Source organism: Balaenoptera borealis (genome assembly GCF_965194805.1).
Source record: "Balaenoptera borealis genome assembly, chromosome: 16".
Taxonomy (NCBI): Eukaryota; Metazoa; Chordata; class Mammalia; order Artiodactyla; family Balaenopteridae; genus Balaenoptera; species Balaenoptera borealis.
The window spans coordinates 81,897,910-81,912,434 of record NC_138872.1 but is presented as its reverse complement, the minus strand read 5'-3'; the positions used below and the strand labels follow the sequence as shown (position 1 = coordinate 81,912,434).

Genomic DNA, 14,525 nt, shown 5'->3' with positions numbered 1-14,525 from the left:
CTTCCCTGGTGGCGCAGTGGTTAAGAACCCGCCTGCCAATGCAGGGGACACGGGTTCGAGCCCTGGTCTGGGAAGATCCCACATGCCATGGAGCAACTAAGTCCGTGCGCCACAACTACTGCACCTGTGCTCTAGAGCCCACTCGCCACAACTACTGAAGCCCACGTGCCTAGAGTTTGTGCTCTGCAACAAGAGAAGCCACTGCAATGAGAAGCCCGCGCACCACAATGATGAGTAGCCTCCACTCGCCACAACTAGAGAGAGCCCATGTACAGCAATGAAGACCCAAAGCCGCCAAAAAAAAAAGAATAGAAATCATACTATGTCTGCTCTTAGACCACAATGGAATTAACAGAAAGATAACTGGAAAAATCCCAAAACACATGGATATTAAACAACACACTTCTGAATAACACATAGGTCAAAGAAGAAACCTTAAGAGAAATTTTTTAATATATTGAACTAAATAAAATGAAAATACAACTTATCAAAATTTGTGGGATGCAGTGAAAGCAGTGCTTAGTGGGAAATTTATAGCATTCAATGATATATTAGAAAAAAAGAAAGATCTAAAATCAATGATGTAGGTTTCAACCTTAGGAAACCAGAAAAACTAGAAAAAGAGCAAGTTAAATCCAAAGCAAGCAGAAGAAAAAATATAATTAGAGCATAAATCAATGAAATTGAAAACAGGAAATCCATAGGAAAAAATCAACAAAACTAAAAGTTGGTTCTTTGAAAAGATCAATAAAATTGATAAACCTCTAGGTAGGCTAACTAAGAAAAAAGAGAGAGGAAATAAATTAATATCAGAAATTAAGGAGGCGACATCACTACAGATCCCAAGGATATTAAAAGACTAATAAAGGAATACTACAAAGAATGTTATGCCCACGAATTTGATAACCAAGATGAAACGGACCACTTCCTTAAAAGACACAATCTGCCAAAACTCACACAAGAAGAAATAGACAACTTGAATAGGCCTATATCTAATAAATAAATTGAATCAGTAATTAATATCCTTCTAAAACAGAAAGCACCAGGTCCAGATGGGTTAACAGTGAATTTTACTAAACATTTAGTGAACAGATTATACCAATTCTCTATAATCTCTTTCAGAGGATAGAAGCAGAGAGTATTTCCTAACTGATTCTATGAGGCCAGCATTACCCTAATACCGAAACCGGACAAAGACATTACAAGAAAAGAAAACTATAGATCAATATGTCTGATAAAGAGATGTAAAAATCCTCAACAACACATTAGGAAATCAAATCCAACAATGTATAAGAAGAATTATACACCATGAACAAGTGAGATTTATCCAAGGCATGCAAGGCTGGTTCAACATTCGAAAATCAATTCATGTAATCCATCACATCAACAGCTAAAAAAGAAAAATCATGTGATCCTATCAATAGATGCAGAAAAAGCATTTGACAAAATCCAACAATCATTCATAATAAAAACTCTCAGTAAATAAGGAATAGAGAGGAACTTCCTCAACTTCATAAAGAATATATACACAAAACCTACAACTAACATCACACTTAATGGTGAGAAACTAGAAGCTTTCCCACTTAGATCAAGAATAAGGCAAGGATGTCCCCTCTCACCACTCCTTTTCAACATCATAGTGGAAGCTCCAGCTAATGCAATAAGACAAAGGAAATAAAAGGTATAGAGACTGAGAAGGAAGAAATGAAATTGTGTTTGCAGGTGACATGATTATCTATGTAGAAAATCCAAAAGTATCAACTAAAAACTCTAGGAACTAATAAGTGATTATAGCAAGGTTGCAGGACACAAGGTTAATATACAAAAGTTCATCACTTTTCTACATACCAGCAATATACAAATGGAATTTGATATTTAAAAACACATTTATATACCATTTATATTAGCACCAAAAAAATTAAATAGTTAGGTATAAATCTAGCAAAATATATACAAGATCTATATGAGGAAAACTACAAAACTCCGGTGAATGAAATCAAAGAAGAACTAAGTAAATGGAGAAACAGTCCATGTTTGTAGATAAGAAGACTCAATATTGTCAAGATGTTAGTTTTTCCCAGCTTGATCTATAGAATCAATGTAACGTCAATCAAAATCCCAGCAAGTTATTCTGTGGATATCAACAAACTGATTCTAAAGTTATATGGAAAAACAATAGATCTAGAATAGCCCATACAATATTGAAAGAGAAGGACAAAGTTGGGGGACTGACCCCATCTAACTTCAAGACTTAGTGTAAAGCTACCATAATCAAGACAGTGTGGTATTGGTAAAAGAACAGACAAATAGGTCAATGGAACAGACTAGAGAGCCCAGAAATAGACCCAGATAAATATAGTCAGCTGATCTTTGACAACGAAGCAAAGGCAATACAATGGAGCAAAGATAGTCTTTTCAACAAATAGTGGTGGAACTACAAAAAAATTAATCTAGGCACAGACCTTACACCCCTCACAAAAATAAACTCAAAATGTATTATAGATCTCAGTGTAAAATGTAAAGCTATAAAACTGCTAGAAGATAACACAGGAGAAAATCTGGATAACCTTGGGTATGGCAATGAGGTTTTATGTATAACACTGAAGGCACAATCCATAACAGAAATAACTGATAGGCTGGACTCCATTAAAATTAAAAACTTCTGCTCTGTGACACTGTCCTCGACAATGTCAAGGTGAGAACTGAGTGAGAAGACAAGTCACAGACTGAGGAAAAAAGACTCATGATAAACGACTATTATCTAAAATAAACAAAGACAAATGAACTTATTTACAAAACAGAAACAGACCCACAGATATAGAAAACAAACTTATGGTTACCAAAGGGGAAAAGGGGGAGGAATAAATTAGGAGGTTGGGATTAACATATATACACTACTATATATAAAATAGATAACCAACAAGGACCTACTATATATCACAATATTTTGTAATAACCTATAAGGGAAAAGAATCTGAAAAAGAATATATATATATATGTGTATATATATATATATGGCACTGAATCACTGTGCTATACATATGAAACTAGCACATTATAAATCAACTATACTTCAATAAAATAAAAAATAAAATAAAATATACAAAGAACTCATAAAACTCAACAATAAGAGGGTTTCCCTGGTGGCACAGTGGTTAAGAATCCGCCTGCCAACGCAGGGGACACGGGTTGGAGCCCTGGTCTGGGAAGATCCCACATGCCACAGAGCAACTAAGTCCGTGCGCCATAACTACTGAGCCTGCACTCTAGAGCCCGTGAGCCACAACTACTGAGCCTGCGTGCTGCAACTAATGAAGCCCACACGTCTAGAGCCCGTGCTCCACAACAAGAGAAGTCACCACAATGAGAAGGCTGAGCACTGCAACAAAGAGTAGCCCCTGCTCGCCGCAACTAGAGAAAGCCCGCGCGCAGCAACCAAGACCCAATGGCAGCCAAAAAAATAAAAATAAAATAAATAAATAAATTTAAAAAAAAAACTCAACAATAAGAAAATAAACAACTCAATTTAAAAATGGGCCACACACCTTAATGGATATCTCACCAAAGGAGATATACAAATGGCCAATAAGAATATAAAAAGATGCTCCACATCATATGTCATCAGGAAAATGTAAATTAAAACCACAAAATACCACTACACACCTATTAAAATGGCCAAAATCCGGAACACTGACAATACCAAATGCTGGCAAGCATGTGGAGCAATAGGAACTCTCATTCATTGCTGGTGGGAATGCAAAATGGTACAGCCACTTTGGAAGACAGTTTGATGGTTTCTTACAAAACAAAACATACTCTACCATACAATCCAGCAATTAAGCTCCCTGATATTTACTCCAAAGGAGTTAAAAACTTATGTTCCCACAAAACCATAGTTATAGTGGCTTTATCCATAATTGCTCAAACTTGGAAGCAACCAAGATGTCCTTCTGTAGGTGAATGGATAAATAAACTGTGGTATATCCAGAAAAATACAATATTATTCAGCCAAAAAAAATTAATAAATGAGCTATCAAGCCATGAAAATACATGGAGAAATCGTAAATGCATAGTTGTAAGCGAAAGAAGCTAGTCTGAGAAGGTTACACATACTGTATGATTCCCACTATATGGTATTTCAGAGAAGGCAAAACTACGGAGACAGTAAAAAAAAATCAGTGGTTGTCAGTGGTTGAGGGGTATGGGAGGAAAGGGATGAGTAAATGGAACACACAAAATTTTCAGGGCAGTAAAAATACTCTGTATGATACCATAATGATGGATATGTGTCATTATACATTTGTCCAGGTGCATAGAATGTACAACACCAAGAGTGAGTCCTAATGTAAACTATGGACTTTGTGTGATTATGATGTGTCAATGTAGGTTCATCAACTGTAAACAAATGCACCACTCCGGTGGGATGTTGATAACAGAGGAGGCTATACATGTGTGGGGGCAGGAGGTACATAGAGACTCTCTGTACCTTCTTCTCAGTTTTCCTGTTAACATAAAACTGCTCTTAAAAAGTCTTTAAATATGAAAAATATACGTATTTCATATGCCTGAAAACAGACTAAGGAAATAAAATAATGAATATCCTAAGTGTTCACACAGGGAAGAAAGGAGAGTGAAGAGAGGCAACCTGCTATTCTCTGAAATTGCTCCAGTAGGAACCAAAGAACTACAGTAAGAACTGAGATTATAATCAAAAAATAAGTTCCTAGAGATATGAGATATTAGAGAGAATAACTGAGGAGAGAGGAGACTCTCCTTCCCTGAAGACCCCCTAAGAGATAAAACCAGCCAGCCAGTCAGGGCTACTCTGACGCAGGGACAGGACGGTTCCTTAGAAAATATAAATCCATGCTAACCAGATGCCCTACAGCAATCTCCTAAAAGGAATCCCCAAGATCAATCTTACTTTTTTCTGTTGCTCTTCCTCCTCTTCCTCCAACTCTGACTCTTCCTCTAACTCTGACTCTTCCTCTTCTTTCTCCAAGCAGGATTCTAAGCTGTTAGCCCCAGAGAGCATTACGTCTAGAACAGGAATAGGAAGGAAAGGCTAAATAATTTATCTGATAAAATAGGTGATGAGTTAGTGGAGCTGATCCCAGAGAATCAGTCTTCTAATTCTGCCTTTCAGATCCAAGTCACATTTTCTCCACGAAATCTGATCCTAGATTATCATGGTTCCACCCTTTTCAAAGTCCTGTCACTATTCAACATGCATCCTCCCTCCCTACTCCCTTTTTTTCTCCATTCCTCTCTCTACCCATCTGTGCATCCATCCATCCTGGACACTTGGTCAATGGCATTCATGGAGAGCCTCCTATTATAGAATCCAGAACTAGGTTGATAATATTGGATATAAAATAAAAGCTTCAGTTGCTGCCCTCAAGAAGGAATCCCTTCCATCTCTCTCTAGTCTTTAACCTCCTACTCATCCTACCTTTTCCTTCCCCACTGTTGTCAGATCCACTGTATCGGCTCCAGAAACCAAACAGGTTAACCCGCTCCTGAGGGAACCAAGAAACAAAAGCATCATCTACTACTCTCCCAGGGGCTATTTTTGTCCTCTGTCTTCAAGGTTTTTAGTTATAGAATTTGTATTCATATTCCATACCATTTTCACTTGAAATTTCATACTTTCTATCTAGATTTTTGTAGAGCTTAACTATTATAATATGTTATAATATTATAATATACAATATTATTATAACTTCTTTTTCCAGTTTGTTTATAATTCAGTTAATAACTGGGAAGGGGAGATTCACTGTCATTCTCTACCCCACCCAAAAGCAGAATTTGAGGGTAAAAGCTGACTCCACATAAAAGAGAAGATAAGGTACATACACCTGAGACTCGAAGTTAAATAGGTTGGTGGGATTCCCCCTACCAACAGTCCCTGTTTGGACTGAGAAAAGATCCCATTTGTCCAAGGGTAGGGAAAAGAATGGATGATTTAAGGCATCAAGGGAAGCTGGCCTGGGAAGAAAAGACTAGTTTTAGGACTAAGACTGTGTAATGGGGAAGGACAGCCGGTTTTCTACAGTAGGAAATGTATAACTTGCTTTGTGTCCCAAGTCCCAAAGAGAAGCAGGTATGTGATCTAAACTTTCCCACCTGAATACTGATCTGCTCTGCCTCTTGAGCCATCATCAGGGCTGCCCCCAGTTTCTGGCTGCAGTCCTTACTCCTGCACTTTTTCTGAAATGAAGAAGATTTCAGAAAAGTGACTCTAACATACTGCTACTCACCAGACATTATCTTCACATTTATTTCCAGTTTCTGGTATTGATATGATACTCCTATTCTTAATCTTTTGAGCTCAGAGACACAATCCCATCTTATACCCAAACAAACTTTTCATCAATTTCTAGCAAAATTTTCAACCAACATTTTGGTGTCCTCTCCAAAGTAAAGCCCATGGAAATTTGTAAAGGCAAAATTAAAGGAGTTCAGATGACTGTACTTCTAAGCTTCTCACAAGTTTCTTTAGATCCAGCTGCTTGATTTAGTACTCACTGCCTGATTTTCTAAGGTCCCTGAGCTCCTAAACCTCTGCTCATTTGCAAGGCTCATGAAGCCCAAAGTGATTATAGGGAAGAAATATTATTTAGTTAATTCAGTGGTTCTCAACCAGGGGAGATTTTCCCCCCCAGAATATATTTGGCAATGCCTAGAGACAATTTTTTGGTTGTCACAGCTAGGATTAGGGGTCTTACCGGCTAGATGCCAGTAGGATGCCAAGGATGCTGCTAAAACTCCTACAATGCCTAGGAATCTCCTCACAACAAAAAATTATCTGGCCCAAAATGTCAAGTGTCGAGACTGAGAAACCCTAAGTTAATCTGTGCCTTCATTTCTATCACACCTGCTTTGGCTAAACTGTAGAAAACCATGGTCTTTAGGAAGGCCCTCTATCTGCAGACAGGGAAAGAGACTAAGAAAAATCATTATCCTGCTGCAATCCTGGTAGAAAGAAGTGTACCTCATGAATAACCTCACCCTTGCATACTTGGTCAGATATGTACTTTCTCCTGACACAGCTTCCCCTGGGAGAAATCAGGTTTAATAAAGGGAAGATTTAGTTTTTCAAGTTCCCTGTATCACAACTGACCCCTGAGGGTTGCTCACCACTCCAGCTAACTCCAGGGATAGCTCCTGGAAGTTCTTTAGCATGTTGACTGGGATCCAAGCACGAGAGACTGTTTCTCCAAAAAATGTCACATGGTACTTGGACTGTAATAAAAAGATGGTTCTGTTATAGCGTCTTGTCCTTCTTCTTGCTTTGGCCCTCTAGCCAGAAAAGGCAGGAGAAGAACTGAGGATTCACAAGGAAGGAGGGGCTGGGCCTTGTCTGTTCCTTTAAACCTGACCCACATATCCCACCTCATTCCATTGTTCTTCCATCCTGACCTCAGGAGTCCTAACCAAAGCATATTTATCAAAACATAAATGTCCTAGTGATGAATAAATTTTAATTAGATACAAGTTTGTTTCTATATCTTTTTGTCACTCTAGCTAAGAATCTGTTTCTGCTTGTGTCTGCTGGCTATGTCTATATTTCTAACTCTGTACATCTGTTAGGATGGATTTGTTTATTACTTTGGCCTGAGCACCTACCCACCCTGAATCAGGAGAACTCACCGGCAGGGAATCAAGATGAGATGCAAAAAGAAAATATTCCCCCAGGTCAGGATCAGATTCTACCATGCCTGGCCACCTGGAGAAGACAGATGGGTGTAGGGGATGGAAGAGAAGGGGTCAGGTGAACAGAACACAAACTCATCAATATACATGTACATAAAAGGGCAATATGTTTCGCAAATAAAGGACCCCCAAAATACACCCTCTGTCAACCCTCCACAGTGGTCACTACCAAATGATTGAAGTGACTTCCATCAATGTACAAAGAAGCTCAGAATCTTCCTAGTAAAAATATCTTATCCTTCTAGGCCTCCTGGCAACCCTGAGAACAAAATCTTCTGACTAAGGACATCTCCAAAAAAGAAGCTATTCCACCCTTCCTTGTTCTCTTTACTTTGTATATCTCTCATTTCCCAATGTCTAAAAAAATATCTTAGAGCCACTCTTCTCTTTCTACCCATCCAGGGTAGAACTGTCCAACCCTTTTTTTCCGGGGAGATACCATCTCCATCGTGAAACCTCTAGAAAACAGGTTCTTTCAAAGCCTCCAAGCTTAGCACTTTATATTCTCCCTCACCCATGCTCTTTCTAAGGCAGGTACCATTTCCATTATAAATCCCTTCCATTTCCTTCCTTCCCTGCTTGAATCTACCACTCCCAAGTTCATGAAGGATGCTCTGACTCTGCCATAGCGCCCTACCAGGGGTAACCGTATTGCTTGGCCCAGATGATGGATCCTGGGATGTAGGAGGCATAGGCCACTTCACTCTCATGCCCTGTCCAGGTCTCCTCAGGGATATCACAGTGATTATACTCCAAATCTGCCAAAAGAGAGGAGGAATGAAGGGATGGAAAGAGCCTCATAAGGTGAAAATCTGGATGAGGGCAGGGGAGAGGACAAGAAGAAATTGGTATATGCAGCAGGAAGGACCAAAAGGACACCTGGGAGACCCATGAAGGAAATGCAGCCAGAGCCTGGAGAAGTAGGAGCGCTGCCTCGTTATGCTCTGTAGAAAGAGACTCCAAACTTCTACCTACATCCCACGTGTCTGACCCTGCTTCCATCAGTGTAACATCATGAAGGTAATTTCTCTGATATTCTGTTTTCTCATCTGTAAAATAGTTGGGCTAGACTAGAGCTTCATAATCTCTTTCAAGTAGTTTCAAACATTCTAGAATTCTAAGCCACTGAATCTCTCTCACTGGCTTTTCCCCATACATCCCATATCCCTTCCTATCTGCCAACCCAATACCAACAATCTAATCAGATTGACAGGCTCAAACCAATGCTGAAGAAAATGGAATTCACTCAGAACATACGTTTAGATTCCAGGGCTCTCCTCACAACATAGCTCTTCATGGTGTCTTCCTCTAGCCCTTTATGCCAGATTCATCTTGACATGACAGCAAGATCCCCCCCTCTCCCCAAACACTAACTACAAGGACCCCTGGAGTCCTAACTATACTTTTGTCATATTTAATCTAAAGGATGAAAGCAGGGAAAGAAAGGGACAAACAATAAAAACTGAAAAAAAATTTCCACTCCATTCTACCTGTATTCTGGTCACAGGACCAATTATCTGGGAGGACTGAGGGGTCAATGTTCCCACGTAGCCGCCTCCATTTCTCACAGTTTGGGGAGGAACACTGGACCCAGACTAGACATTGACCTGTCACAGGAAAAAGCCTGATATAAGAGACTCAAAAATATGTTCTTCCTTCTTCAATTCAATTAAAATCAATATACTCCCTGCCACCACCACCTCTGCCAGAATCACACAGCCTTAGAGATCAACTCATTCAATCCCTAACTTATAAATGGTAAAACCAAAAGCTCAGAGGAGATAACTGACTGCTAAAGATCAGTCTAAATTGGTGGCAAAGCTGAACTTAGAGCCCAGGTCTCACATCTCAATCTTTCTCCTATACCATGCTATCATCTCTCCTCCCCCAAGGCAGAAAGGAGTGTTTCCTGTATTGACAGTTCTTAAAAAGGATGTCTGGCATATTTCTGGCTAGTGCCTCATTTCTCTGAGGGCATGTCACTACTAAAAAGTTCTTCTGAAGGACTAACCAGCACCTCTTTTGTGCACAGCATCCGGAGTTCCTGTTTCAACCTCAACAAATTAACCTGACACCAAATCACCAAGTTGCAGCCTTTGGGACCAACAGCCCTGAGTTCACCCCTCTCCAAAAGACAGGTTTAAGCCTATCGTTTCTCAAACTATTTACTTCAGGCTGTGCTCAATGGCCAAACACTCCTTTTATCCATTACCTTCCAAACTCTCATCTCCACCTTTCTCTACCCCCACATCTTCTAAGTTGACCCAACGTCCCACAAAGCCTCTCCTCTCTCCCTCCCAAACTCTTCCACTATAGTCTTTGGGATTCCAAACAAAAGCAACAGAAGTCCACATGTCTTCAATCTCTTCTCTGAAATTCTGCCTCCTTTCTGAAATCTGGTGATGCGCTAATGACACTGCCCCAACCCGACCCCACCCCACCGCTGAAGCCCTCTAAGAAGAGCCTGTCCTTCTCACATACCCCACGCCAGAAAGTGGGGTCAGCATCATCCTTACTCCCCATTGACACTTGCAGACCATTACTATCCTCCCTCCTATAAAACCCTTCCTCACTCGAGGTCTATGCCATGGGACTACACTGCCCTCTCATCACCCTTGTCACGATGCTGGCATCTGGTTCAGTCTTCTCCTCTCTACCTCCTGCCCTCGTAGATGACCACTACAGTCACAGGGGTAACTCACAAGGCACCCCATATGTTCTCCTCCATGCCACCTCGGTAACCCCCTCACCTCAGGAACCCACTCCCACCCTGCATGCCACACCCAGTCATCTGCAGGGACCGCGCACTCCCCTGAACCACTTATCTAAACCCCTGTCTGATAAAAAATGCCCCATCCTTCCACCTTACTTGCTCCAAGACCCCTGTGGCAACTTTCACTTTATCTAGATCTCCAATCCACTGGCCCCTACCTTTCTCTCAATCTAGTAGCAATTAAGATTAATTGTTTTTCTTCACTCTGTACTTACGCAGGTTTAATTTCCTTAGATTCTCTTCCAGACATCAACAACTCCCTTTCCCTCTGTCCTTCCTCCCACCCAGCTAGCAAACACAATTCTGAATGAACCCACTCTACTTTTTCTGTGCCTATACTCATTTGACTGAGCATTGCTAGAGAAAAATCACTGACCAGCCACATAGGTATACTATATATTCACAGCTAACAATATCAACCAATACGTTTCTCTAGTAAGTTCACTCTCCCACTGTCAAATTTTACCTTGAATGCCGAAACATAAGGGATAAGGGATGCCCTCCATTCCACCAAAATCATCCCTCAGAAAAGCAGTTGGCTTACATTTGGGTCCCTTCACAATATCTCATATTATGGATCACCTTCTCAATTGCTTTATTTTGAAGAATAAAGTACTGGTTGAGAATGATATATTAGTCTGAAAAGACAGTTTCCAATGATAGTTTTGGATGTTTACAGAGGTGACCTGGGAAGACTAGAAAAAAAAGAGTGGGGGAAAGGGCCAGGGACCATAAAAGTGAACAGAGATCAATCAAATAAATGGTGGTTGTAAAAATAATGAATATTCATGAGGAAATGAGTGCGGGAAAATCATCCTAATGCTATAAAACTAGATATTTATGGTTTAGGATGAACTTTCCAATGACAGTTTTTAAAGACATAGAGTTCCTTAAAGTTTCCTTTCAAGCAACTTACAAAGAAGAGAAGAGGTGTTTGAAAACTGTGTTTGAGGCTCATGATGTGGCTCTGTGATAATAAAGGCTGATGTCATAGACACAGGTCAAGAGCATTTCAGTTGACCGCTCATTCTTGAAACACTAGCTTTCTTGGGTTCCGTGATCCCTCATTCTCCCGTTTCCCCATCCCATCTTTCTGGTAACTCCCTCCTCAGTCTCCTTCACTGAGTTCTCCTCGCTCTCTGTCCAATCTCTAAATCTCTGAGTTGGAGTTCCAAAGCCTAATCATGGGTCTTCACTCCCCATGCTGCACTTTCTCCTGAGGCCGGCTCATCCACTCCCTCAGCTTTGAAATCCATTTTCACAGCTGACAACACACAGATGTACGCTAACAGCCTCTGTTCTGAGCTCCCGGTTCCTATAGCCATCTTGCTCTTTGATATCTCTATCTGGATGTCTCACAACGATCTCAAACCTAATGGGCCCAAACCCAAATGCTTGATCTTATCCTACAGAACTGTTTTGTCCCACCTCCTTTCACATAACTGCTCAAGCCAGAAGCCAATCATCTTTGACAAACCCTCTCCTCTCTCTCACCTCCCAATATCCAGCTCATTACCAAGTTCTGAGAATTTTACCTCTAAAACATATCTTAAAACCATTCACTTCTTGTCTCCTTCATCATCCTAATCCAAGCCACCAAAACATCTAATCCTAGCACTAACTTCCTAGCTGGTCTACTCTTGTCTCCCCATACTCCATTCTCCAATTAATCACCAAAGGGATCCTTTTAAAACATCAATTTGATGATGTCACTTCCCTGGTTAAAACCCACCAGGGACTTCCCACTAAACTTAAGATAAAATTCTCACTTTGTAACATGGTCTTTGATCTAGCCACTGCCTACCTCCTTACATTTATCCAGAGCCACTTTCCAGCCTTGTTTCCCTTGCTCTCTGAATCCCAATTATACCAGCTTTCTTTCAGTACCTGGAGTACGACAATCTTCACCTTACCTAAAACTTTCTCCTACGCTTCACTTGGCTAACTTCTAGTCTTGTTCCAGGTTTCAGCTTAAATGTTATTTCCTTATAAATGCTTTCTCTAGCTGACCCAATCTTAATTAGGTCTCCACCATTTCCTCTAGTGACATTCTTTTCCTACCCTTCACAGAACTTAATGCAAATCTACTGGATACTCCCTTTCTACTTCCTGCTCCAGGAGCACCCACCTCTCCTTGGCAACTGTGAAAAACAGGAAGAGTGGATCATTAATAGGAAGAGGCTTACATAGTCACTACTACCACAATTCAACTCACGAGCACTGCCAAAGGAGTGAACTTCCATCTCCCAGGCTAAAATCTATCCCTCGCCTTAATACTGAGAGTTACAGGAGAGGGAACACTACTACCCAGACCAGCCGACTGCCCACATTAGACTTATACCTCCAGCTCTTTATACTGATTGCCATGTCATTACAACACGAGGAGTGGTTTACTGCCCTAGACTACCTTGTTTCGTACCTGCATAGTCTTCCTAGAGTTTTCTTTCAAGTATGTACAAACTATATTATTCTTCTATAATCCAAATTATATATATACGCATGCTTATTAGACACCAGCTGACTGTTTAGTCCCCTGTTCCTTAATCTTCGGGTTCTGGTTTTTGGTTTTTTTTCTTTTTTGGTGCAAGCCTGTTTTCCCCCAGATTAAGTCTACTTATTTTCAAAATTTTAAACATACTAATATATTGCATGATCTATTTTATTTATCATACTAAAATTTCCCAATATTACCAAGGTTATTTCACACAATGTATTTGTTTGTTATCTATCTAGCACACTAAAACTGTAAATTCTATGACAGCAAGGATTATCTATTTTGTTCACTAACATATTTCTAGTACCCAGCACAATGCCTGGCATATAATATAAGGCATTAAAAACTATTGTTAAAAGAATAAATAAATCTATATGCATCCTTATTTCCCTCCATCCAATCTGAAAGGCTGTGTCCTTTCTGACTCAAAATAAACCCTCTGGTTCTCTTCTCATTCTCTTCTTTAATCTCTCCCTCTCTATAAACAATTTTCCCTCAGCATATAAATATGCCGACAATAAAGAGGTCAAGTGTCTTTCTTTTAAAAGAAAGCTAAAAAAAAAGAAAGAAAAATCTTCCATCTACTTTATACCCACTCCCCTTTATTTACTATTTTTTCCCTCCTAGTTTTCACATCTAAACTAATTGAAAAAAGTATCTATTCTTCAACCAACAATAACCTGCCATTCACCCTCACCAACCCCTATGGTTGCTCTAATCAACCCTAATGATTTCCTAATTGTGATATCTGCTGATTTTCAAATCTTTATTCTTTTTGTTATCTCTGTAGTAGCATTTAACATGGCTAACACTCCCTCTTTCTTGACATTCTCTCCTCCCCTGGAATCTGTGATACCACACTCTCCTAGTTTTCCTCCTACCTTTCTGAGCTTTCTCCCTGGGTAGCTCTTCCTCTGCTCAACCCTAAACATTATGTTCCCCCAGTGTTTTTATCCAATGTTCCCTTTTCACTCTACACCCTCTTCTTGGAAAATTTCATCTATTCCTATTGATGCAGATGACTCCCGAATCTGTATCTCCGAGAGCCCAGACCCCTTTCTTGAGTTCTAAAGCTCATCACAGACCCCCTAACTCATGCAAAGCTCAATCCATCATCTTCAACTTGCTCTTTCTTCTATATTTTCCACTTCAGATCATGATTCTTCATCCACTCAGTCACTCATGCCGGAAAACAGGACCATCCTAGAGGCCTCACTCTTCCTCAGCTCTCATATCCAGCAGCAATCATATCATATTGATCTTGCGTCCTAAAGATCTCAATTTTGTCTCTTCCTCTTCACTGCTATTGTCTGTCTTCCTTGCCTGGATAATTATTTCTATGGGTCTAGTTTTTCTCCTGCCAATCCATCTTCCATGCTAGTGCCAGAGCAAGCTTTCTAAAATGCAAATCTTATCAAGTTTTGCCTACTTAATGTCAATGGTTCCTCTTTACTTTTAAAATAAAATCCAACTTCCTTAGCCTGACTTGTAAGGTCCTTTAACATCTGGTGCTTACTTGCCTCTAGCCTTATCTCCCCCATC

At 40.1% G+C, this 14,525-nt stretch overlaps 1 protein-coding gene across 11 annotated transcripts in view; it reads right to left on the bottom strand.

Moving 5' to 3' along the window:
• Nucleotides 1-14,525, bottom strand: part of ZCWPW1 (zinc finger CW-type and PWWP domain containing 1) — a 31,222-nt gene that overhangs the window by 5,296 nt on the left and 11,401 nt on the right. For 8 of the 11 annotated variants that reach the window (XM_082361664.1, XM_082361658.1, XM_082361654.1 and 5 more), the window contains 7 exons: nt 9,207-9,323; nt 8,354-8,474; nt 7,654-7,729; nt 7,141-7,245; nt 6,127-6,210; nt 5,453-5,519; nt 4,925-5,040 (listed from right to left, as the gene is read on the bottom strand). In XM_082361664.1, the coding sequence (XP_082217790.1) occupies nt 4,925-5,040; nt 5,453-5,519; nt 6,127-6,210; nt 7,141-7,245; nt 7,654-7,729; nt 8,354-8,474; nt 9,207-9,323 (686 nt within the window). The remainder of the gene's footprint in view (nt 1-4,924; nt 5,041-5,452; nt 5,520-6,126; nt 6,211-7,140; nt 7,246-7,653; nt 7,730-8,353; nt 8,475-9,206; nt 9,324-14,525) is intronic. The other 3 variants (XM_082361662.1, XM_082361663.1, XM_082361655.1) reach the window with 3 other exon arrangements.